The sequence below is a fragment of the Euprymna scolopes genome, chromosome 17, assembly GCF_053919585.1.
Source record: "Euprymna scolopes isolate OS-2025 chromosome 17, ASM5391958v1, whole genome shotgun sequence".
Classification (NCBI taxonomy): Eukaryota; Metazoa; Mollusca; class Cephalopoda; order Sepiida; family Sepiolidae; genus Euprymna; species Euprymna scolopes.
In genome coordinates, this window is record NC_136498.1 from 2,080,404 (window position 1) to 2,108,334 (window position 27,931).

The 27,931-nt window shown below is 34.2% G+C and overlaps 1 protein-coding gene across 1 annotated transcript in view; it reads left to right on the plus strand.

Annotated features, from left to right (window-relative positions):
* LOC145296650 (periostin-like) overlaps positions 1–27,406 on the plus strand; it is an 89,874-nt gene extending 62,468 nt beyond the window's left edge. The window contains exons 4-7 of the mRNA XM_080142583.1: positions 6,933–7,072; positions 13,592–13,751; positions 16,146–16,257; positions 27,176–27,406. Coding sequence (XP_079998709.1) covers positions 6,933–7,072; positions 13,592–13,751; positions 16,146–16,257; positions 27,176–27,312 — 549 coding nt within the window. The 3' untranslated portion in view covers positions 27,313–27,406. The remainder of the gene's footprint in view (positions 1–6,932; positions 7,073–13,591; positions 13,752–16,145; positions 16,258–27,175) is intronic.
* The last annotated feature ends 525 nt before the right edge of the window (positions 27,407–27,931 follow it).

Consider the following 27,931-nt stretch of genomic DNA (forward strand, 5'->3'; position numbering starts at 1 on the left):
ATCATTAAATTAACACGAGAAATACATCATTAAATTAACACGAGAAATACATCATTAAATTATCACAAGAAATACATAATTAAATTAATACGAGAAATACATCATTAAATTAATACGAGAAATACATCATTAAATTAACACGAGAAATACATCATTAAATTAACACGAGAAATACATAATTAAATTAACACGAGAAATACATAATTAAATTAACACGAGAAATACATCATTAAATTAACACGAGAAATACATCATTAAATTAACACGAGAAATACATAATTAAATTAACACGAGAAATACATCATTAAATTAACACGAGAAATATATCATTAAATTAACACGAGAAATACATCATTAAATTAATACGAGAAATACATCATTAAATTAACACGAGAAATACATCATTAAATTAACACGAGAAATACATAATTAAATTAACACGAGAAATACATAATTAAATTAACACGAGAAATACATCATTAAATTAACATGAGAAAAACAGAACCACAATCCGCATGTGACGCTGTATGGAAGTGAAACCTAAGCAATGAGAGTTGAGGACCTGCGTTGCATGGAGAGAAATGATATGAAAATGATACAGTGGATGTGTACTGTGAGTTTTAAAGACAAGCTTAGTTCTGATGACTTTAGAGGAAGATGAAATTTGGAAAGTATGATAAAAAGATATGTGCAGAAAGTGGACTTGTAGGATATGGCCTGTTAGCAAAATGAATGATAGTTCTTAGATGAGTAGGTATAGAACAGTTGAGGTAGCAGGTTCAGCTCACAGGAGAAAGCCAATGTAAACATCGAAGGAAGAGATAGGAAAAGAGGGATAAATAAAAGCCTGGCCAGAGATAAGTTACGTTGGAAGTTAAAGTCATCAAATATGTAAATGGACATTAGGAGAGTAGAAAGTTGATTTTGGGTTTACCTTCGGCATCCGCAAAACTTTTGTTTCCCTTATTTTGTTCTTTAAACTTTATATTCCATTAGTAATGTTTCTGACAAAGGAGGAAGAATTGCTATTTTCTAGGTTGGAATCTAACCATCTCATATCTGACATTGGCTGTTGTTTCACCTTAAAGTAGCGTATTTTCAGCTCCTTACGTCAAGTGTCTTAATGCCTGGAGCGAGTTCCATAAAAAAAATGATGATGATGATTATAGTGGTGGTGGTGGATGACTGGAACCAGCAGAAGAGAGTTTTCAAATATTCCAACTTCTGACTATATATTAGGGGGTGAAATTTGCCTGCTTTTCAGCTGACTACAATATGGTCACCTTCAAGTCCAACATAAACAAATTCTTGATGAGCCATTCCCTTAAGTAATATAATTTAACAAATTTCCACTACTAACGATTACTACAATATTGTCCCATTGACTGCTGTACACTCATTAACCCTTATCCTCGAGCGGCCTCCAGACCTTGATAAGTGGTGACTTCTATGTAAAGAAAAAAACGTAAAAAAACAAAAGTAATAAAGTGTTATGAGCATAGTAGTAATCCTCATTCACTCCTGAGCAACATCGGGTTTTCCTGCTAGTAACGGATAATACCAAAAGATCTGACCAAACAATTTTAAGGGGTAATTGCTACCAGCAGTGAATGCCCTTGTTGCATTGAAACGTGACCACACCTTGTAAGCTTGACCTTGTGTAACATCTGTCACGTGTAACATTACCTACACGTTTCGACACATTTATACACACACTAACTAGAAGGTGTTTTGGACTCTTTTCGTGATGGTAAAGGGCGTTACAATCTGCAATATAAAAAGGTATGCACAAGAATATTCACCCCCTTTCCTCCGTTTGGCATATAACGAACACACTCGCCAGTAAAATATCACATTCACTTTGTAGCTTAATCTTATTCAAAATTATTCAGAAAAGACCAGAGAAGTTGAATCTCTAAGTTACACTTTCTGTGCGGAATATTTATGGACCCCCCCATTTACATGATCCATTAAGACAGACCCCACCCTTAAAACTTAAAATATGTGTATCTGATTTTAATGAAATTTAAACCATATGTATAAGACACTAATTCAGAATTCAAACATTTTAGCTTCTTCCGACTATATTAGAATGTAAAATGGAAGAGGAGGGTAATAAAAACATGCAAACGTAACATGTTATTATGAGCATAGCAAACAAGTATATAATAATAATATTAATAATAATAATAATAATAATATTAATAATAATAATAATAATAATAATAATAATCGTTATTTAACATGTTATTATGAGCATAGCAAACAAGTATATAATAATAATATTAATAATAATAATAATAATAATATTAATAATAATAATAATAATCGTTATTTAACATGTTATTATGAGCATAGCAAACAAGTATATAATAATAATAATAATAATAATCATTATTTAATCCCGACCAATATTGGGTTTTCTTGCTAATACAGTAATATCTTGAGATACGAATGCACTAAGATACATTTTTTTAATAAGGATACATTATAGTTGTATTTTTACCCTAAAATACGATTTTTTTAAGATACGATTTCAAAATTCGCATGACGTCAAAAAATTAAAAAAAACAAAAAGCCCACCCTCCAAAAATACAAAAGGAAAAGCAAAAAAAAGTGTCTGTGTGTATGTGGTAGGCTAGGTTGTCTCAGCCTCTATCTCTCTGCCTCCTCTTCCTCCTAACTCACCTTCGTTAGCCGCTTATCCCTGTCTTCATAATAAGTTGGTTACAATTTTATTCTTTGTTTTTTTTTTTAATTATCATTTCTATTACACTAATACGTAAATATTAAGCATTTAGTAAGTTCATTCAATGTTTTCAGTTGTGTCTAATGTTGCCCCTTTTTAGTTACCATATTGTCTGTGTGTGTGTGTGAGTGTGTGTGTGTGTGTGCGTGCGTGTCTATGTGTGCTTATGTGATAGCCTTGCTTCTCTCCTTCCCTAGCTGATGAGTACAATCATTTTTTAATTGATTTTATTGATGTTTATTATTATATGTCAATTTCCAAGCCATTATTGTATTTATCTTTCTTTAGTGATTGTTTAGTGCAAATTGAGTATAATTTTAAATGTTTTACTCTGGAACGAATTAATTCTGTTTCTTTTAATTCAAATGGGAATAATCATTTTGAAATACGATTTTTTTCGAGATACGTCATGGAACGAATTAAATTCATATCTTAATACTATAACTGATAATGCCGACGGATATGACCAAGCAAATTTAAAGTTAGGTTGCTTTGGAAGTCAGTTTTTTTAAAACTGTCAAACGTGTGACAGCATGTTAAACGGATGATGATGATGATTGAAACTAACAGAAAATCGAAGTAAATTAAATCACAAAAAAAATCACAAAAAAATGAAAGAATTAAAACCCAATCAACAACTGTTCAGTTTTTTCTCTATTTCTAACCCCCCCCCCCGCCTCCATTTACTCCCTCGCATCAATAAACTTTAACTTGAATAACTCAAAAGTCAATAAATCGCTCTTCACTCAACATTGGAGGATCCTCAACATTCAAAATATGACAGAAAAAATAGCTGAAGAATTCTCACAGAACATTATGGAAGAAAACAAAGAAAACGAAAAGTTAAGAAAGAAAACCCCCAGAAAACAACAAATAATAAACCAAAAAACAAATAAACAAAACAAAAAAACATCCCAAACAAAACAAAAAAAAAATTTCGTATTAACTTTTCGATCAACATTCTTGTTTCTGTCTTCATCACTTAAACTTGAACGCATCTCAGATGAAATGGCAGACTTACTATTTCTTTGCAATATCTGGTCGGAGCCTTCCGTGTATAGTGATTAATCTGCAGTAATCCAATTGTGTTTGACAGTATTCTAATCTCTCTCTCTCTCTCTAATTCATTAAATTTCGATCCTCAACATCGATACAAAAGTAAATTCCTTATTTGTTTGCGAAGAAATATCGACGCTTGCATTAAAAGACAAAAAAAAACGAGGTACGTATTTGTGACGAAATGAAAATATCATATTCCCAAAAGCATATACGTTGATCAAGTAGTTTTATTTTTAAATAAAAAAATCAAATTTTATGAGTAACCGAGGACTAACTGTCTTGCCCGCCATTTTGAAAAAAATCTCAAGAAATAAGGGAGATGACTCAATAATAATTCAAACTTGCGAGATTTTTGTTGTAATACCTACAAATTCCTATTAATCACTTGAAAATGATTTTCTTTATAAAGACTAAAACTACAAAGCAGGGGAGGGCAGAGCAGCAGCTCTAGATATATCTAAGGCTTATGACAGGGTATGGCATGAAGGTCTTCTCAGGAAAATCAGATCATACGGTATCACTGGAAGAATACTTAACATAATTAAATCCTTCTTAGATAAGAGAAAAATCCAGGTTGTCCTCGATGGTCATACATCTAAACAATATGATATAAATACGAGAGTGCCTCAGGGATCTATCCTTGGACCGCTATTATTCCTAATATTCATAAATGACCTCCCTGACAAAATTGTCTATGAGCTGCGTATATATGCTGATGACACCATGCTCTATAATAGACATGACAGGAAAACAAATGAACACATATCTAAAGAAATGGCTGAAACACTAGAGGACGGCCTTCAATCTGTAGTGGAATGGGGACATAAATGGATGGTTACATCCAATGCTACCAAGACTAAACTTGTTTCCTTCAATAACTACAAGAAACCTTTTCTACCACCAATAGCGATGGCCAAAGACTCTTTATCTGAAAGTACATCTTTTAAACTCCTCGGCCTAACGTTTACAAGAAACATGAGTTGGAAAAATTACATTGAGACCATTGCCAGGACCGCTGCGAAAAAGATAGGTTCTCTCTACCGTGCTAGAAAGCTACTAACGCCTGAAAGTATCCTGTACCTCTATAAGGCCACCATTCGCCCATGTATGGAGTACTGTTGTCATATTTGGGCTGGTGCATCTGCTACTAATCTCTCACTTCTAGACAAGGTTCAAAAGAGAGTCGCCAACCTAATAGGTCCTGAACTATCATCCAAGCTTTAGCCTCTGTCCCATCGAAGTAATGTAGCATCCCTCTGCCTGTTCTACAAGTACTTTAACAGTGAATGCTCCGACAAACTGCAAGCACTTGTACCCCATCTACGTAAATACCCCTGACAAACCCGACAAACAGCAAAATCCCACCCCTTCACAGTAGAGATCCCTAGATGTAAGAGAGCCTTCTACTCCAGTAGTTTCTTTCCCAGAATCGCTAGACTTTGGAATTCCCTTCCGGGTTCCTGCTTCCCCAACTGTACTGACATGCAGAAGTTCAAGTGTAACGTGAACCAACTCCCCACATAGTACCCCTGTAGCTTATATCCCTGATAGTAGCCGCCTACATCAAAGTGGCAATTTTTTTTTTTTTTTTTTTTTGTAATTGAGGTGGAAATCCGAGGTGTCAGCGTAATGTGTATTTGTTAAAAAGAGATGGAAAAAAAATGTGTATTTGTTAAAAAGAGATGGAAAAAAATGTGTATTTGTTAAAAAGAGATGGAAAAAAAATGTGTATTTGTTAAAAAGAGATGGAAAAAAAATGTGTATTTGTTAAAAAGAGATGATAAAGTTCATTTCTATTCCTAAAAGCTACTTTATAGTCTTTGTTAACATGTAAATTAAAGGAGACATGAAAAAGAAGGGCGTTTAGTTTGGTTTGGTGGGTTTGTTTTAGGGCATATCAACCCTTTTTGGGGTTATTTAATGCAAAATCCAGTAATTTTAGACAAAAGTTCTTATGTTTCTGAAATTTTGAGATAAGAATCGATAATTATTTTGATTATTGGAACTGTTGTTCTCACCTTGAATGTTATTCACATCATTTCGGGTGATGTAGCCCTTAATCTTTTTTTTAGGTGATTCGTCGAACTAGGGAATCTTTGTCAAACTCTGGAATCTGCACAGAATTTCAAATAGAACCATTTATTTAATCCACGAGGTAGCAAGCTCTTGTCCCATCAATCATGACTGAGTAGAAGTTTTAAGTAATTTTCAATTATGTTTTGAGTATCAACAACACGAAGGATTGAACCTTCAACTTCTAGAAGAGTAGCTTTACAACTGAATTTTACCAAATACTTTATCCACTATGCCACGTGTCCTTTTCGAATGATTTAATGGTGAATCCAGTAATTATTTTAAAAAGTTTTTATGCTTCAAGTTATTTTTATGTTCAAATATTTTATCATGGTGTTTGGTTTAATAAGGTGTTAAAAAATGAATGCGTTTATGAGTATGAACAAAAATAAAAGGCTAGAAAATTCACGAGTTGCTAAATCAATGTCTGATGAGGAAGGAAGAAAGAGTCCGTATATTTGGTTGGTGCAAAACAATGTCGTTTTTTGATGTTCACATATATATATATATATATATATATATATATATATATATATATAACGACATTATTTTTGCACCAACCTAATATAAATGACAGGGTGAATTTTTTGTTTGTAAAGCAGGGAAAGAGTTTGTATGAGAATGTTTGTTTATACATAGAGGCTGAAGTCAAGCCGCGTATAACTATGTGTTATATTAAGTCAATGTGTGTGTGTGCAACTGTTGTAGATATGCTGGATATTTGGAGCTTCTTGTTGAACCACAGAACTAGTCGGCATGGGGGAAAGGATGAAAGAAACCTAGTGAAATGAGTCAGCTTGCCATATGGACTGTTCGCTAGAAAGAGAATTAAACTAGTTAGTTCTCCCTTTTATCTATTTAGGTTGTGTATGCAGATTGCCTGAAAGATGGCTTCTGATTGGTCAAGCCAGAAAGAAAGTTAAATGTTTGCACCAATCAGCGCTGAGCTTAGAAATTAAGCAGAGATTCAAAATCGCATAAGGTGAGTTGTGCTGCTGTTTGTAGCACCTCTGCTAAATTGTTTTAATTTAATTTTTTTTTTCATTTTCAGATTTTCTCTGTGAGTGGAGCTAAAATTGTGAAGGCAAATCAGAAGGGAAATGGCACGATTGTGCATTTGATCGACAAAGCGCTTTTCCCATTACCTGTAGAATGCGCTTACAATACGATATTTCAGCACCCAGACTTCAGGTAAAGCTTGAAAATTCTGAAATATTTTTTATTACATAAATAATCAAATTAAGTTTTTTTTAATAACAAACAAGGGCGATAACTACAAATCAGAATAGGAAAATGGCCAGCGTTAATAACATTTCAGAAATTTAACAAACTAGTGATAGGACGATTATAATACAATTCTCAATTCCAATACAATTACTGATTAAAAAAAAAATTTTAATCCCTAAATATTTAGCTATTGAGTTGTCTTTATTTTTAATTTTTAGGCTATCATAAAACCATTCGATTTCAATACAATTACTGAAGTTAAATTTCTTTTTAAATCTCTAAATATTTAGTTATTGATTTTTTTTTTTTTAAATTTTCGGACTATCATAAAAGTTCATGTAATATGTACATAAATTTCCATAAATATAAAAATGCACTTGTGTGGGGTGACCTCGAGATGTTAGTTCTGCTGGTAATTCAAAATCAATAAATATGTGATTAATAATATCAGCGATTGTGAATTAAGTTTTGTAACAAAGAAAAAACATTAAAAAGATTTGTTTTAAGCATCGGAAAATAAGCCCAATTTTTTCCAATTCCAATACCTGCCAAAGTTTCGATTTGGGGAGGGGGGGGGTCACAATTCCAATTCTGATTACTCCTCTCAACACTGCAACAAACATTAAATATTATTGAGACGAAAAAAAGAGAGGACAAATAATAATAAATAAAATAATCCTTCCAGAAACCAACATGCAAGAATCAAGTAGTTTCATTGGATGTTCTGATGATTTGGCAGGTTGAGAGACAGCTCAAGGCCATCGCACAAATGCAGGGTGGAATGATAAAATTGTTGCCCTAGAAAAGACATGATTCCATTTCCGTTTGATGAAAACTACTTTTCTTTTTTGTTGCTGACCATCTACAAGTAGGCCAGTTATGTACAAATCCCAAGAGCGATAGGAGCATTCTATCATGTCTGAAAGTGACACAATGTTAAATGAGTAAGATCAGAGATGCGCCACTGCACAACTCATGCTCTCTACCGATTCATGACAACAGGACCATTGCCAGCACTCTCAAAATATAATTCTGGATAGTCTAACGCTTGAAGGCACAGCTCAACGCATCGGACGATTCAAGGTTATGGTCTTTAGTGTGGTTTCAAGTGAGGGCCACATCATGCCACCTCACATCTTCGAAGTCGGTTTGAATGTCAACACTAAAGTGTACCTGGATGTGCTGGTGATCTCCTGGTACAATCAAGTGGCCGCTAGCAGACTCTGAGTGTGGCAGCAGGACTTAACACTGACTCACAAGTTCAAAGAAACCTACGCTTGGCTTCAAAGAGAAATGCTATGACATTGTACCCTTCTCTCACTGCCCCCTCCTCCCCGACCTGAACCCACTGAACTACTTTGTTTGGTCATACATCGAGAAGATCACCAACATGACCTCCCACAACACCAAAACCAGCCTGATCATTCACCACCTTTTGCCTAGTATTCATCAAGCTCCTGCTGGCGCTTGTGGCAATGGCATGCTCAGAGTTGTAAAATAAAGATGTAGTGCTGTTTTCTTTAGGTCGACACTTTTAACGTTTCACCCTGTATGGATGACGAAGAGGCACTTGTAAAGTCAATTCACATTATTAACCCATATATAGACCCATATTAACCCATATATAGACCCATATTAACCCATATATAGAGCCGTATTAACCCATATATAGAGCCATATTAACCCATGTATAGAGCCGTATTAACCCATATATAGAGCATATTAACCCATATATAGAGCCAAGCTGTTGAGAAAGATGCTCGTGATGAGGCCTATTACTTCGTTTCCATAGCGATTGGTTGAAACACAAATCTGTAAAACATTATGTTAACTGCTTGCAATTCATTTCTCTCCATCCAACATATATCCTCAATCTTTAATGACCAGTTTTCACTTCCATAAATCATTATAATGCATACATATGCCCGATAAACTCTTCTTTTGGTCAACAGTAATAAAGCTTTACTGGTTAGTAAAGTCGAGATTCCAACTTTTTATGACTCGAATGTGACGACATCTCAGCTTCAACTTTTATGTCCGTTGCCAACTTCAATTGGATCCCAACTTTTTACTTCCACCTCGTCCACCACAGAGTCCAAGCGCCAAACTTATTATTCAGCCACTATTAATTCTATTTTGTGAGAAGGTAGTAATTTGGGGAATCTTCAAAATTAGGGTTTTTCCAAATATTCTTTTTTGGTCTAGGAGTGCTTGGCTCTTTTATGATTGGTCAGTTTAAGTCTCTTCATTATGTTGGATAAAGGAACTTGGAGATCGCGCACGCACACACAAATTCCAGGTTAGCAGAGAACAAAGAGAATACCATGTCAGACTTTGACACACATGATGGAAATAAGAAAGAAATTGTCAATAAAAACAAAAGGTTCATCAAACAAAAAAAGAGAGACTGAGAAAGACGATCGTTACGTCATTATCTCGTCAAGCCCAACATCACTCTTGCTTAATACGTTCGACAACCACTGTAGACAAGAGAAATAAAATACTTTTGTTATGAAACCTTTTCTGTGTTTAATTGCCAAACGGCTGGACCAAGCCAGAGTGTATATATTTATTTAGCAGCACGCATCTTCATAGAAATGCAACAAACAGGATTATACATAGGTGAACAATAAACAAATAGAAATGCAACAAACAGGATTATACAATAAACAAATAAATCGTTGCAGAGAGATACAATAATTAGCCTGAAAGTCCAGTGGAAAATTGTTAGTATTTTTGAGGATCTTACTCCCCACAGGCCTCTGTGATGTGTGGGTAGGTGGGAGGACACCTTAATTGCCTCTGTTACCAGTTCCATTTTTGGACTAGGGTCCAATACTTGGGGTGGAGTTTTCTTTTGTTTCTTCATTAGAAACCATACTAACAGTATAAGTATTGGCGATGCATGACGGTCACTCCAATTTTCCGAATGAGGATCTGTCAACTCTACGACTGGTATTACCAAGTACAGTTGTGGGTGTGCGTGGATTTTCTATTTCTTTTCTAATATTATTTTCCAATAAAAAGTGATTAATAAACTCATTCTGAGATTTACATTTATATTTTTCAGTTGTTCCATCTTTCCTATTCAACCATGCGTGCCATTTTGGATGTGCCATTTTTCTGTGCTATTTCTTTCAGTCCCATTTTTACCTAAATTCATTTTGATGAAATATAGATTTTACTTTTACTGGTAGTTCTAAAACAATGTATCTATCAAAGGTAAATTAAGTTTTAAACGGACAAAAAACAAATGAAAAGAATAGTTTTGGAAATCGGAAATAAAGCGAAAATTTTTCCGATTCCAGTACAGATTTTCTAAAAAGTTTTGATTTTTCCAATTCTAGATTAATCGTCCCAGCACTTATCTGGACATTGTGTTCTAACAGTGGTCCATCGAGGGAGACAGAGTGGGATAAATAATTTAAGGAGTGAGTTTAAAGAAAGAATGTCGAATGAGAAAAAGAGTGTCCTTGCTTTATTTGCCACTTGAATCCAATTTCTTTGAGCTATTTCATTGTTGTAAAAGCCGAGACGGAAGAAGAACCCGTTGCAACGTAACAGCATATGAAAGGCAATTGTCTGTGCGTTTGTATGTCCAGCTAAAACTTGAAAAATACACAAGAAACACCTACAAAGTTGGTGTCTTTTAATTAGTGTTACCCCGAAAAATAATATCTAAAATTTAGAAAACAAAAAAGATTCATTTTTGGGGGGTCAAATGGCAATTTGTATCATTGACTGTATCAAGACTAAACTGGTTTCCTTCAATAATTACAAGAAACCTTCTCTGCCACCAATAGCAATGGCCAGTGACTCCCTGTCTGAGAGTACATCTTTCAAACTGCTTGGCCTAACGTACTGACATGCAGAAGTTCAAGTGTAACGTGAACCGACATCTTGCTGCCCAAATCCCAACATAGTGCCCCAGTAGTTGCTGCTCCTGATAGTAGCACCCTACACCAAAGTGGCAATGTGCCTTGTTTGGGGTGAAAATGTAATAAAAAAATTTTTAAAAATTGAATGTTATCAACAGGTTTTTAATGCTGTCATGTATTAATAAAGCCAGGAAATGAGTCAGCATTTTTTCAAATTGAAAGACAAAAAGGCTAGGTTTAATTTATTGTTTCTTAACTATTGTAATTTCTCTACAAAGGAAAGAAGTGGGAGAAGCTTTATTTTAATAGTGCTCTGGAGGCATCTTAAGTTTTATTTTTTCAATCCTCACAAACAGAAAAAAAAAAAAGGAATTTCTTGTCCATGTTTGTGTTAGAAACTTAACACTATTTAACATCTTCTATTAGTTTTATGGCTCCGGGCAATGTCGGGTAGCACTACTAGTTATACGTTCCATACAAAAGAATACTAAGATAAAACAATCTTTTGTCTCATTCGCGTTTTGATTTCAATAATTTCTTTGGATATTGTTTAACTCGTTAACATTAAAAGACTTAAAAAATGATTCTGTTATTACAAAAATTTTAATTACATTAATTGCACATGTATTAAAAATAAAGCGATATGATACGTCGAATCGAAATACTATTTGAATCCATGATATACAAGAATATTGACCTTTTTTCTTCCATTTCCTCTAACAAACACACTGACCACAACACACATTTCACGTTATGTAAGACATTTTCCTCAACTTATGCTAATGTGCACACAATACTTTTTCAGATTTTATTGCACACATTTTCATAATTTCACAGCAAACCCTATTAGGTTTACAGGAGAATATTTTTGTATACATTATTGTTTCCGTGTGTTAAATATTGGACTCCCGGGTTAGCGCCAGATGACCAAATGGAATGAGGAGGCAAGATGTGGCACTGCGAGATGTTCAGATGCTATTGAAACGAAATATTTCAATAGCAGATTTTAAAAGTTGTAATAGAATATTTACTGGGTCAAACATTTTAGCCAGATAAATATGCAAAACAATAAAAGGTTTACATTTTTTTTAATATTTTAAGATTGGAATATTTAGTTTTAAATAAATAAAAAAAATTCAATTAATGTTACCAAACAATGACTGACCGGGTTATGTGATGTAAGAAAATAAAACAAAGAAAGAGTTATACATATGACAAGGCAATTAGTGAGAAAGTTAGACAGAGTTAAGATGTCGCTCAGAGGAGTGGAGTTAGGTTTGTCCGTCAATCTTGGAAGCATTCGACTGACTAATTATAGCAGAATGTAGAAACAACAAAGAAATTCCATTTCGTTTTCCTGCTATCCAAATGACTACGGTTTTCTTCAAGTCCAATGTGAACAAATTCTTGATGAGCCATCCCTTTAAGTAATTCAATTTACCAAATTTCCACTACTAACGATTACTACAACATGTTCCCTTTGACTACTGTACATTCATTAACCCTTATCCTTGAGTAGCCTCTGGGCCTTGATAAGTGGTGACTCTTTTGAAAAAAAATGCGTTTAGCTTTGAGGGAATCTTACAAAAGTGAAATTGTTATATTTTCTTTATATAACTTTCCATCATGGCGTTGTCTTTCAGAGGAGGAATTTCATTTTCAGCAAGACAACCATAAAGAACTATCAAGAAGGTATGTTTCTCTTTTGGTCTGCTGTGTCTCCACAGAAAGATGTTATTCATGCTGGTAAAAAACCTGTACCTTCTTATGTTATTGTCCCATGTTTGTTTGAATGTCGAGCCACATTATACAAACAATTATATATACACCACGTTTATGTAGACGTTATATAACATGTACTGATATGTATCCATTATACATACAACACAGAACAACGGATATATACACGTAGATATATATAGATGTTTACACAATAGACTCGTTACATTTTTTTTATTGGAATCCTTTAAGATGAGTAATTGGTATATTTATTTATTTGTGAAGTATTATTCTCACCTTCATAGATGACAGATGATTAGTTGGCCGAAACGTGATGAACAACAAAAAGTATGAAGATGAGGATAACAGTCAACAAATAAATAAACTTGCTACATATACACAATGTTTTGCAACATGCGTTGTTTTTTTGTGTTTCATTTGTAAATGCTTGTATTAGAACATGTATAAAAGAAGAGATGTTGCCAAAACATCGACTAACTACCTCAAATTTAATTTATATTCATTAAACACTGATTAAGCCAGTTAGTTTGAATTTCAATTTCTTCTTAAGATGTATTAAGCTTAAGACTTAAATTTTAGACATTTTCTTGAATCCAAATGGATTCTATTATCTCAAATCTGTTGTCCACATTTTCTTTGATTGTAATAATACCAACTTAAATGTAATGTTAACGACTTAATGAAAAACTAAAATTGTTTTCCACTCTTGTTGATTTTAAATAAATAGAAATTAAAACAAATTGCCTTTTAAAAATAAACTATAAATATAGTCAGCAGATTTGAAACCATTTAAAATCTCAGTTTGGTACCGCACTACTATCAGAGCTCCACAAAAATATTATTGTTTTTCTTTTTTTCTGTTCAGTATTCTAAGGAAATTCATCCAGAAATCATTTACCTTGCTTCGTGTCTTGTGTGATTCACGCAGAAATCTCACCTTTTTTGCTCCAACTGATGAAGCCTTCAAGAAGTTATCCGTTGACGTTTTTAGAAAACTTCAAAACGATGTCGTGCTCTTAACACAGGTGTGTATTTATTTTATTCAAAATATTTATCATCTTCTCAGATTCTATTAACTGTGAATGAAAGATTTACTGAAAAATTGAAAAGTTTTGAAAAGGGGTGAGTTTCTACCGAAATATCAAAATATTTTTCACCATCTCAAATTCTATCAACAATATGTGAAAGATTTACTGAAAAATAAATGCAATATATTTTAAAGAAAAAAACTTCAATTATTGGTTTTTGTTTTTCTTTGTCCTACGGTTCCAGCTTTTCCATATTGTATGTAACTTTATTAAATACATTTACAATTCATTTTATTTAATTTTTGTGAACTATTAGCCTCATCTTCTAATTGTTGTTTCACAACGTTTCGGCCAATTATTCCTCTGGACTTCATCAGGTGGTTAAACCATAACGGGATAGGAATTTCGAATCCTCCAACTACATCCACAGCAATTACTGCTTTCCATCGTTGTTGTCATCTCATCACGGTTTGGCAAACTAACTCTCCATCTGGCCTTGGGTGAGATTGAAACAGCTAATTTCAGACAATGCTCACCTGGAATCGTAGATATTCCGCATCTCTATCCATTGCACCACGAGTCCCAAAGGGCATCCGAGGTTGGATTTTTGGTCTTATAAATCCACATTTTTGTATGTTGTTCTTCCAATTGTCGGCTCCAATTTATTCTCACTTCCTACACTGATAGGTATGAAAATAATTGTTAATTTTTATGTAAAAAAATATTGTTATATATTGTGTGTCAGTAACGTGGTACAGGTTTGAACTCGTGTTGGGTAGGTGTAGAAAGATCAAAGAGTTACCAATGATACACATCAGACTCAGTGGCTTCATTGACAGAGCGTGCACCTGCATGCTAGAAAGTGAGCCAGTGTGTTTTAGGTGCAGGTCAGTTAACAGACGTTACCACCCATATCTAAATAGAAACACACATGGGGATTTTTAGCAGATAGGGCAGTCGAAGTTGTGGACAGTTGGACTTGAGTTAGTTTCAAGGCCAGAAAAGATGCATTGATGGAAAACACGCAAGGAAGCTTGAATCAGCAATGCGAGGGGTTGCCCAGTTTCATAAAGAAATCCTTGCCAGAAAATCAACATTGTGTTTTCACCTTAGATGCTCTTGACAGCTCATCATCCAATGATGGGAGGAACTGCATCCAAGAAGAGACAAGATAAAAAAAAATGGTATGATGAACTCTTATCGTGTATATATGCACACATATACACACACACAATTAATAACTACTAAGAAAGATACATAACTTAGAGGAGCTCGACCACATGTATGCACACGCGACTGTATAAAAGACTTGTATATAAATGAATGGAAAAGATGCAGGTGGATGAGCCTTAAAGAGACCCACATACATGTTAGAGCGAGACACACATAGCCATGGTCACATAGACACGTTATATAAAAGGCAAGATAACATATTATATATGTGCACACACACACACACACACACACACACACACACACACACACACACAGGGTTTTCGCTAGGAAAGCAGAAAATTCAAGGTTGTTAATTTTGTTGTTTAGATTATATTGCATCTGATTTATTCACGTCTGATTTCGATACCCAAATTATGGATGGAAGTGGCAAAAAAAATATAACTGATGATTTCTTTAAACTTTATCCTTGAGTGGCTTCTGGACCTGGATAAGCAATGACCATCAGTAAAGCAATATAAAAGAAAAAAATTTTTATGGATCTACATGAACAAAGCTTCTTCCCCAGAAGTACCTGCCTGTGAAACACAGTTCTGCTGTCCTGCTTCCCGGTTGAATACAACATGGTAACTTTCAAATCCAATGTAAACAAGTTCTTCTTGAGCCGTCGCCATAAATAATTAAATTCTACCCAATTTCCACCATTAACGATTATTACACCACCATCTTACATTCATTAACCCTTATCCTCGAGTGGTTTTCGGGCCTTGATAAATGGTGACTCCCAAGTAAAAAAAAAAACATCAAAGAATATGTCTAATGATTTTTAAAGATATTTACAAAGAATAAATGAATGAAAAACAAATGTCCTTATTTTTGCAGATCTTCATTAAACTTTTGCTTCATCGCATAATTAAATCTTTTTATTCATATTATCAAAAATGCGATACAAAACTGATGGAAGGCTGTGGATAATATTCAACGTGATCTTTGTTCCAAATCATCAACCAGAGGGATGAAGACAAAGAGAGATTGAATTAACTAATTAGTGATATCTTGTCAGCCCATGTCATTACATATCAGATGCTTATCTGTGCTTCCAAACAGACTCCCATTCTATCACCATCTCTCCTTAAGTTATATGACGTGATCTCTGTTTTAGTACATCCACTAAACATCCATTTTCATGAATAAAAACAAATGTTCTTCCTTTTGCAGGTTTTTGTAAAACACATTGCTTCAGATGTCTACTATTCAGTCGGCATCAGTGGCCATCATAGTATTAAAGGTGTACCGAACAACAGAATCCTATTGCGGAAGGTGCAGAATAGTAAGTACTCGTATAATTCTATAGTTCTCTTAATCTCTGTCTGTCTGTTTGTTTATCTGTCAATTCCATTTTTTTCTCGGATACTGCTAGCCTAATTTTCGATATTTAACGGATGAATTTCTGTACAAAACATATCTAAGAATACTGCCAGACATAAATTATCTTTGTGTGAAATTTGGAAAAGATAAGCTCAGCCGTTTTGGAATCTATGAGGAATGAAACTCACACACAAAATGACTTTTATATAATAGTAGAGATTAGATTCAAGGACAATTCCACTGGTAATTAGTCTTTATCTATTAACATAGAAAAGAAACTCGTGTGTGTGTAGGGAGTTCGTTTCCTATAGACTTCGCAATGGCTGTGTAGATATTTATGAAATTTTATACAAATGTACTTTACGTATCCAGCAGTGTTCTTAGATTGGTTTTGTATCGGAATGTCTTCGATAAGAACTGATAGTCGAAAAACTGTGATGGAAGAGGGAACAGGCGATTTTGACCAAAGTTAACACCTTATACAGTCTAACATCAGAAGTACATTTGAAAAATTTTATCACCACACAAGCAGAAAGGTTTGGCAGGTAAAATCAACAGTAGGTTCTTTGACATCATGGGCGCATTCGGAATGAATGTTTCTGTTTAAAGCATAATTGAAACATGATATTTGATTTTTTTCATTTTAAACTTAAATTCAAGCCATTATCACCGCACAAGCAGTAAGGCCAGGCATATAAAATCAATAGTATGTTCTTTGATATGACGGATGTGTTTAAAATGAATTTTTGTTTAGAACACACTTGAAGCATGATACTTGACTTTTGCATTTTAAACTTTAATTCAAGCTATTATATAAAAAATAATTTTATAAAATCAACAGTAGGTTCTCTACAGTGCAATGTAAACTTCAATGCAATGTGGACTAAGTCATTGTAAGGAGACATGTGAAGCTTCCTCCCAGTGCACGGCGATGGGTTCCCGACTAGAGCAGGCAATCAATCGATTTGATTGAAAAATGAGTGATTTCATTGATTTCAATGGCAATAAAAATATGGGAGTGTGAAACATTCGTTGACTATCATTCAACTCCAGGTAATGTCGGGTCATCCTGCTATACTAGCAGGACGCCCGGCATTGCTCAGTCATAAAATACACTTAAATATGATATTTTGCTTAATGCAGATGTTGTATTTATTATATTATATTATTTTCGATCCAATATATAGTAATGATTTAAAAAGTTTTAAAAAAATGACTCGTTTGCCACCACCGAGAATCTAAACCCAAATGTTTAGCTTACAATTTATTTTTCCTCTGCCGTTAATGACTGTGCTATGAAGACATGTTCATTGCAAGCCTAAAAATTAAAACATGAACCAATAGCTATTACGTTATGCATGCATATTCGTAATGCCATCGTTCGACCTTCACTTGGCAAATCCCATTTCTTTAATTTTCACACTCGTGTACTGATTTTCCCAGGCTAAAACCCAAATATAAAGTTTCGCATGGGTTCAAATACCTTATATATGAAGCTTCGTGTTTGTAGACCAAAAACTCTAGGAGGAGTTTGGTAGACAAAAATTTTTAAAACAAAATATACGTATACATAGACATATATAGAAAGAGTGTTGTTTACTATAACGTTTTTACGCAAATATTACGCAAGTATAAATCATATAGAAAATCTGCATGAATATAATTACACGTAATAGTTAACTAAAGATGATCATCCCATAAGAAAATCGAAAGAAAAAAAATAGGGAATTAATTAAAATGAATGTTTAAAAGAATATGCAAATTAGCTAGATCTTTTGCAGATGAATACAATTCCACGACCCATATATAACAAAGTTGTATTTTCTTTTTAAATAAATAGAAAAAAGTGGTTTTTAATATGAATATCAATTCACTAAAAATAAAAAAAATTAAAGGAGTGTGTGTATATATATATATATATATATATATATATATATATATATATAATTCCTTAATAGACATGACGATAGTGATGATGTTACAATTCAATGAATACACACGATAATAAACATGAAAACAAATCCACAGATGCAAAACGTAAAACAAAGCAGTCATGAATCTCGATGTTTTTTTTGTTGTTGTTTTTTTTAAATTGAGAGAAATGTTTAAAAAAAAAAACGTATAATTCCTCAATGGTCATGACGATAATGATGATGTTACAATTCAATGAATACACATGATAATAAACATGAAAACGTTTTTTTTTTTAAACGCTTCTCTCAATTTAAAAAAAAACAACAATAAAAACATCGAGATTCATGACTGCTTTGTTTAACGTTTTGCACCTGTGGATTTGTTTTCATGTTTATTATCGTGTGTATTCATTGAATTGTAACATCATCACTATCGTCATGACCATTGAGGAATTACATATACAATACATATATATGTGTGTATGTGCATGTGTGTGTATGTGTACGTATACATGTGTATATACAAACATATATATGTGTGCATGTGCATGCATGTATGCATGCATATGTGTGCATGTGCGTGCATGTATGTGTGTACATGTGCATGCGTGTGTGCATGCATATATATATGCATATATATGTATACATTTATTGGACTTCCGGTTCTTTGACTGTCATGGCTCTTGTGGGCTTGCGACGTTGTTTGGCTGTGGAATTTAATATGTATGTATATGTGTGTGTTTATATGTGTATGTGTGTGTGTGTGTGTATGTATGTATATGTGTATATGTGTATATATATTTTTTATTTAAAAAAAAAAAAAAAAAAAAAAAACAACAACAAAGCAGGAGACCAGTACCCACATTAAGCTGGTCTGCAGTTTGACTTGTTGCTGGCTATCTTGCTCTTGCATGTTGCTGGATGTCAACATTTTGAACCGAGAGAGAGATTTAGCTGTCGTACAAAGCTAAAACTCTGTAACATCATCTTTGTATAGATACTCCCTCAGGCATTTGTCTATTAAAAAAAAAAAAAAAGAAAAAAAAAGTCCTGTGGCAATAAAAAAGCTGTGACGTGTGTACGCCTGTAATGCTGGATGCATGTAACAATTAATCTGCCATCATTATATGTATTTATGTATGTGTATGTATATTTATATATGTATGTGTGTGTATATTTATATATGTACATGTGAGTTTATATGTATTTATATCGATGAGTGTATGTATATGTGTCTATGTGTATATATGTTTGTGTGTATATATATACATTTATATATGTTTGTATGCATATATGTGTGTATATTGCATGTATGTGTATGTATGCATGTGTGTATGTATATGTATGTGTATGTGTGCATGTATGTGTGTATGTTTATGAATGCATATATATAGATGTGTATGTATATGTAGGTAAGTGTATGTATATATATGTGCATATGTGTACGTATATGTGTGTATGTATTTGTATATGTGGATGTATATGTATGTATATGAGTATGTATGCATGTGGGTATGTATATGTATGTTTGTTTATTATGCATTGTGTATGCATATGGGTATATATGAGCGTATGCTTATAGACATGTATATATACATGTATATATTTATATGTATGTATACCAATGACCGTCTTGTTTATGTTTGCATGTGTGTGTGTATGTATATGTATGTGTGCGTATTGTGTATTGTGTATGTACGCATGTATATATGTGTGTGATATGTGTACATATGTATGTGTGCATGCGTGTATATATATATGTATGTATAACAATGACCGTCTTTAGTGTCATGTCTGCTTAAGCATGTGAATTCGCTAGCAGGACTATATGTCTTTTTCGGGCTCATGAACTTTCAGTGTCTGAGGAAGTGGCACTCGTCTGACAAGACGTTGCAATCATCATATATATATATATATATATATATATATATATATATATATATATCCTCTTAAATAATCAAATTCTGCCAGTTTTCAGCATTCGTCTCCAATCCCCAAGGTTTTGTCTCACTGTCTCCCTGACAAACTCATCATCCCCATTCCTTTAGTCACCTTTAGGCCTTGATAAGCTGTAACTTTAGTACAAAAACCTACATGCAGCAATCAAGTGGCCATAATATCTAAAAATTATTCATACCTTCGTGATCCTTCATCAAGCTATCCTATAATTAAATCTTATTCATATCTTTGTTACTCGCGAGCGCGATTAAGTGATGATACCACTATAAGAGTCAGTTAAAATGCGTGATGACAAAGATTTCCCCCCTTTCCTTGATTACTTGATTTTATTTCAGTGAAAAGAGAAAAGCAACGAATTCATAACACCCACGCGTTATTAACAGAAATGACTCAGACAAACAGCCATCCATACCCCCTCGTCACGTTACACATTTCTTTAGTCCCTTACCCTCCCTACATGCGTTCTTTCTCTTTAAAGATAAAGAGGGGAAAGGCAAATGTATTGAAATAAAAATTGATGCGAAAAACGAAGCACATGATAGAGAAAATATTTTCAAAAAAAATTATTCTGAAATCAGCCGTCGAGATGGGCCGACGTGAGATGTCAGGATTCCTGATAAAGAAATCATTAAATTCGCCACACTCAACTCAATTTGGAGATAATTGCACGGGATAAAGGGTCGACATGCCTATATATATTTATCGATGCAGCGAAAAAGGGGCAGACACCTCAAAGTATGATGTGGCCACGAATATCAAGGAACTGTTAAAATTACAGAAAGCTTGAAATTGAACGATGACTTCTTTTGAGAAAAAAAGAGACATTTGGAAACTTATGAACTTCCTTCTTTTGCTCCGTTTTGTTTTGATCCGTTGAGACATTGCATTATGTTTTGCTTTGTGTTTATTAAATCGTATTACATAATATATATATATATATATATATATATATATATATATATAATTTATAAAATATATATGGCGATTAAGCTACACTGAATATTCGGCGTTTCATCCACTCTAGGATTCGTCAGGCTTATATAGAATAAGCCTGACGAATCCTAGAGTGGATGAAACGCTGAATATTCAGTGTAGCTTAATCGCCATATATATTTTATAAATTACTAACTAGCTCTACCTACGTATTGAGCACTTTTGAAGTAAATACTTAAAGTTTACGCATAAATCTATACTTTCGTATATTAATTTTATGTGAGTAAATGAAGTAGTTATATATATATATATATATATATATATATATATATATATATATTATTCTTGTCGAATTGTGCTCTGGGTTATTTCACGACGATGTTGATCAAAGAACCTAGGATTACCTTGGTATTTTGGTTGTAACATACCACGACCGGCATATTACATTTTTTCTTTTATTAACGCGATAATTAATCAGAAATAAATTCCAATTTGGAACACACCGGATCGTATCGTAACATCTTTTAAAAAGAGTCAACAACAAAACTAATGGAAGACTGATTATTTATTCAAAGTGATCTTTGTTCCAAATCACCGACTGATGGAATGGAGAGAGAGAGAGAACTAATTAGTGATATCTTGCCAACCCATCTCATTAAATGCCAGACACCCATTCTATCACTCTCTCTCTTTAAGCCATGTGACATCATATCTATTTTTAGTACATCCTCTTGGTGTTCTATTTCCATAGTCTTCTCAACTAAATTATATACTAGTGGATCAACACACAATTCCAACAAATAAAGGAGTAAAATCATTTTACTTTCTGTTTTGCAAAATAAAAAATGTAAAATGGTCGACTTTAATTGAAAGATATATGACTCAACCGAGGATTGAACTCTAGCCTCCCAGCCCATTAGCAAGCGCCAACTATTGTGCTACATGAACCGGTAATTTAATATAACAATGCAAGATGGACTTAAAAATTTGAATTATTCTATTATTCATGAAATATTTTATGGAATAATTTTATGAGAATAAATTAACTAATTTTTTTTTTTTTTTTGTTAAACCAAAATAGAATAAGGTGCTTCTACAGAATCTGAACCAAACTAAACTGACTTTTTTTGCCAGATAAGATTTACATAAACAGCTGAAAAAGTTGAGTTAAACCGAGTCTTCATCAAAAAATTAAAAAAAGAACTTAAATATATTTTTTGGATGTTTTTAGATGAGGATTGATAATTTGTATTCTTTGGATGACTACTGTTCTCATCTTGAGTGTGATTTGCACGACGTTTCATTTGATGTAACCTCTGATATTCTGTCATATTCGAGAATCTTTCTGTCAAACTTGAGAATTGACACAGAATTTCTAACGGAACCCTTTATTAGATCCATGTGTAATAATGAGACTTGGAACACGTGTGTTTGGTTGGTAAGAAAGGGATTGAATAATGGCGTCCCGCTTTATTAATAGATTGTTATGCGCAAGGAAAACAAACAAAAAAAGATGAAGGTCGACCTAGACGAGAGGATCCAAAATGGCCGACCAGGACTGAGATATGACACGTGCCGTTGTTTCCTTAATAAATTATTTCAGTTAGGAAGAAATATCTCATGTATTAATAAATGTTAAATAATAATGAAACCTTACCAAAACAAAACGAAGTAAAAAAAAAAAAATATCTGACAATTCATCGGCTCTAGCTGAAATAATTTATTAAGGAAACAACGGCACGTGTCATATCTCAGTCCTGGTCGGCCATTTTGGATCCTCTCGTCTAGGTCGACCGATACAATTTTTTGTTTTTGTGTATCCAATTCATAAAGAAATAAAATATTTGAAAATATAAAGAATCAAAATTAAAAGATGAAAAACGCGATTTAAAAGTGGAATTATTTAGAGAAAATCAACTGCTAAAGGACAAAGCAGTTAGGTTATCGTAACACGGTGTTACAATTATTTCGTTCTTCATGTAAAAATGTCCGTTCATGAGTTTAGTGCACGGATTTGTTTTCCTATCAAGTTTAGATAATATTTGTCAGTGCTTAAGAGTTATTGGAATTTGTTTAGTAAATGTTTCTTTCGTGTGTCCAGTTTATTAAAAAATAAAATATATGAAGATATAAAAATCAGGTGTATTTTTAAGACTGAACATTTTATTATTATTTGGATTAGTCGAACTTTGAATAAACTGGATATTTCATATAAACAACTCAAACAAGGAAGGGATTGCACAAACGGCAAGGTCCTTTAAATGACAAATATATACTTGGACTATTCGTTTGAGTTTCTTGTTTTGATCGTCTTCTACTTCTCCCTAATCAGAAAGGAAGGATGCACGTGAATGTGTTTGACTCTGAAACAAATACTGTACATGTATGCGCATGGGTGAGTGCATACAAAACTTAGATCAAGAAACCGGGACGAAAGAGTCTATATAAAAGTTACTGAAACGAAAGAGCAGCAATATCATTACATTTCCTTTTCTCTGAAAACAAAGATGACGTAGGCATGTAAAACAAAACAAAGAAAAGTTCATTTTTTATGATGGTCGTACCAGTACCACCTTACCACCTTACCACTATGGGTACATTTTTGAGTGTCATTTGGCATGTTTGGGGCTGCACACACAAGTGGATCCACAGATGTCGTACATTTTTGTGGAGCTGTGTTGGGAAGGTCTTGCGACATTTGTGGGGTAGGCGTCACTGGAATACTTCTTATGTGTTGTCGGTTTCTTCACAGCACATGCCCATTGACATTCTCCAGGAGATAGGAGTGGTGACCATCTGCCTGGGATACTACAGTCGCTGGGTCCCAGGAGTGGTAGATCTTCCTTGAGTGCATGTCGGTCAAAATACCTCTTTTGCTTCTGCTGACGTTGTTGGAATGCGCTGTATATCTGATCCTGATCATGGTTGTCATTTCTGATTTTGGTGATCAGTGGAAATTGGATTCATCTACCCATGAGTAGTTGTGCAGGGCTTGGTATGATACTTGAAATTGGGGGGCAGTGCCAGTGCAGCAGTGCGATCTCAGAAGTTGTTCCCGACTGTTTGGCTTTCTTGAGAATGGTCTTGATAGTCCTTATTTGACGTTCTATCAAGCCATTCCCTTGTGGTCTCCAGGATGATGTTGTCTTATGATGGAAACCCCATTCTTTGGCAAATTTGCGGTGTGGTCCATTATCGCTGACTATCTTTGATGGTACGCCAAATTCTGAGAAGATTTGACATGTGATGTTCACTATGACACAGCTAAGTGAGTGATCAGGTAGGCGTTTGACTATAGGATACTTTGAGTAATAGTCACCTATTATCAACCATTGACTTCCGTAGAGATCAAAAAGGTCTGTGCCAACTACATCCCATAGTTTTGTTGGGATGTCATGTTGCATAAGTGGCTCTTGCATTTGGGAGGGCTGATGCTGTTGACAGATACTGCACGATTTTGTGAACTGTTCAATGTCTTTGTTTATGTTTACCCAATAAACAGTGTCCTTGGCAAGGAGTTTTGTTTTCTCTTGTCCTAAATGAGCAGCATATAGTTGTTTTAATATGTCTTTTTGAAGTGTCTGGGGGATGACGATTTGTTGTCCTTTGAGGATAAGACCATCATCAACTGAGAGCTGATCTCTTAGATCCCAGAACACTCTGATGTCAGTGGGCAGCTCCTTGATTGTCTCTGGCATGATGATGGTCTCTCTCAGTTGGTCAAACAGATGATCCGCTATTGTATACTGTCTCAGCTGTTTGATGTGATCAGTCGAAAAACAAACTGTATCAACCCGGACATTAAACTCGATAGGGTCCACATTACAAGGTGGTGGTAGGTGCAATAGTCCGTCAGCCAAGATGTTGTCAGATCCCTTGTTATATGTGAGTTCCAATTTGATTTTTCTGTGCATGGCTGTAGGTGTCCTTCTTGGTGGGTCTATGTGGCATGGTACATTGGGGTTGACAAGCTTGTGAGTGTTCCGAAATTCACCAATACAATCGAATCTGTCAGGGTAGAGATGCATTAGGTCAGCTACACTATTGATGGGTAAGTGCTGGGCTGAGATAGCACAGTTCATTGTCACTACCCTAAGAGCTACTGATGTTGGCATGCCCAATATGGCTGCTCCTGGTACATCAACCACATAGAATTGGGTATTCAGCCATGGGGAATTTTTATACTTGCACCTAATAGTTGTGGTGCCATAACAATTTATCGTGGTATTGTTTAGGCTGTTAGTAGACATTGTGTTGAGGTGAGTGATCCGGGCGTTGAGTTTCCAGCTTTGTTTATACTACTAAGGTACATGTTGCGGAATATGTGGATAGGCAATGTATTTGCTTGTGCCTCTGTATCTACCTTCAGGTTGAAGGTATGAGTGCCTGAGTGGTTCTTCAGCTTGATGCTTAGATCGACAAATGCCTCATTTCGAGGATCTTTCATGTTTGCTGATTTTCCACTATTAGTTGTGATGGATCAAAGGTGAGGTTCTCCACTGCTGTGTCTATGTCAGCCATGGCTTGGTTGTCGTGTTTGGCGATGCTGTTTATTTTCCTGCCAAACATTCGCTGTTGGTTATGATTATTATGCCAGGGCCTTCCTTGTTGCCTCTTGGTTTTGTGCTTCCCTGAGATGCAAACTGTGGCCCAGTGGCCTGTTTTGTCGCATGTGTGGCATATGTCATTTTTGGCAGAGCAGTGTTCTTTGCGAAAACGGTGACTGCGTCCACAATTTTTGCAAGTTTGTCCGTGTTTTCGGTCAATCTCTTGCCATTAGTGTGTACCACAGTTTATTGCAGCTATCTGTGGTGATCCCTGTAGCTGGTAGAGCTGGTTGACATAAACTGCTGAAGCCTCATGTGAACGGCTTAATCTAACAGCTTCCTTGATTCTGTAACCCTTCGGTTTGTTTAACAGTTCCTTTTGCAGTTCGGGTATTGGTATGCTGGCAATTAGTAACTCGATGAGGCGTTCGTTTAATTTGTCGGCACTGAAATCACATTTCTTTGCCAACAGTCGACATCTGTTGATGAAGATGTCTTGTTTCATGTGGTCTCTGCTGGTATTTTCCAAGTTCCAGTCTACAAGCGCGGTGATTTGTTGCCGGTTCTAGCTGCTCCAAAAATGCATCGAATATCATTTGTGGGTCCTTGTGATCATCATCTGACATCGATCAACTGTTATACCAGTGTAAACCTTCTTCGCCGGTCACGAGAAGAATTAGAGGCACTTTATCCTCGTGTTTCGTCGCTTTGATGATGAACTAAAGTTCCATTCGTTGTCGAAATAATTTAAGATTATGTGTTGTATCATAATACCGCTTGCCACCATGTCATGCTGTGTTGTGCATGTGTAATAATGAGACTTGGAACACGTGTGTTTGGTTGGAATTAAAATAATGGTGTCCCGCTTTATTAAAAGATTGTTATGCGCATGCGTGAGTGCATACAAAAGTTAGATCAAGAAACCGAAACGAAAGAGTCTATATAAAAGTTACTGAAACGAAAGAGCAGACTGACAAAAAGAATGAAAATAATACAAATTATCAATTCTCATCTGAAAAATTTGAAAACATAATTGAAAGAAGATCAGCCAAAACATTGTGCAAATAAAACTGAAGATGAAAACAATAATCCGAATAATATGACATGAATGTATTTTTCTTTATGAAAAAAAAAAAGGTTAGATTTATTTCGGACGAAGGTAAACAATGAAATAACTTTTCCATTTTTGTTCCTCGAGAAAATGTCCTGGTCGTCGACAAATAGTCAGTTAATACATACTTTACGGTTAGGAGTGTTAGGTTAGGGTGAAAATTCTTGGTAGAATTCTTTTATTTCTTCTATAGACTATTCTGTCCTAACGTGTTTAAATTAATTATCGATTTTATTGTTTTACTTTTTTTTTAATAATTTTTTTCAGGGTTTTTGATTTGACAAACGTTTTGTTTGTTTTGGATTCCGGAACTCTATTTCGTCAATAAACGGCTTAGCTTAGTTTAACTACTTTAAAAATGCCAAGAATAAATTCCTTAATCATTTCTTATTTAATGTTTCTTTTTTCTTTTTTCAGAATTCCTTGTAACGGTGGACAAAGTTACGGGAAAGTTCAGCATTCCTGATATTTCTGTGACGAATGGTGTCATTCATGGCATCGATACTGTCTTGTACGATTCAGATCCGAATTCTAGCATCGATATTATAGGCTGATTTTAATCATTGACATTTTATTAAAACATAAAAATTGATGTTATGTATATATTGCTGAATAATAATAAAAAATGAATAAAAATACTTCACATTTCATCATTTCCTGCATTTTGAAAATGGCTGAATAATAAGATTGAAACATCGATCGAATGCATAACCAAATTAATTTATATAGACATGTAGCAGTGATAGTAGCAGTGGTATTACATCAGCAGCGACAACTAACTCTCAATATGCGATTTTTAATTTGTGTTTAATTTTAAGCACAGTGCTGATTGGTGCAAACATTTAACTTTCTTACTGGCTGATGGTTATAAGTAGACTTGATATTCCAGACTGAAAGATAAATTCGATGAAACAACATAGACATCTTTTTTTCATACCACACGCATGAAGTAACCTTTTTTCTACCTTCTCTTCATTAAATCTATCAGATAATTGGAAATAAATACCTGTTGTAATTTATTTAAGTTTGGTGCTTGTTAAGATGGAGTGACAAATCGATTTTTTGAATATGTGGTTTTAAGCAAAAATAACAGTGATTGCTCAATTGTCATGTCGAAAATAGTAATATATTTTTTTTTTTTTTTTTTTTACACAGTGATCACCACTTATCAAG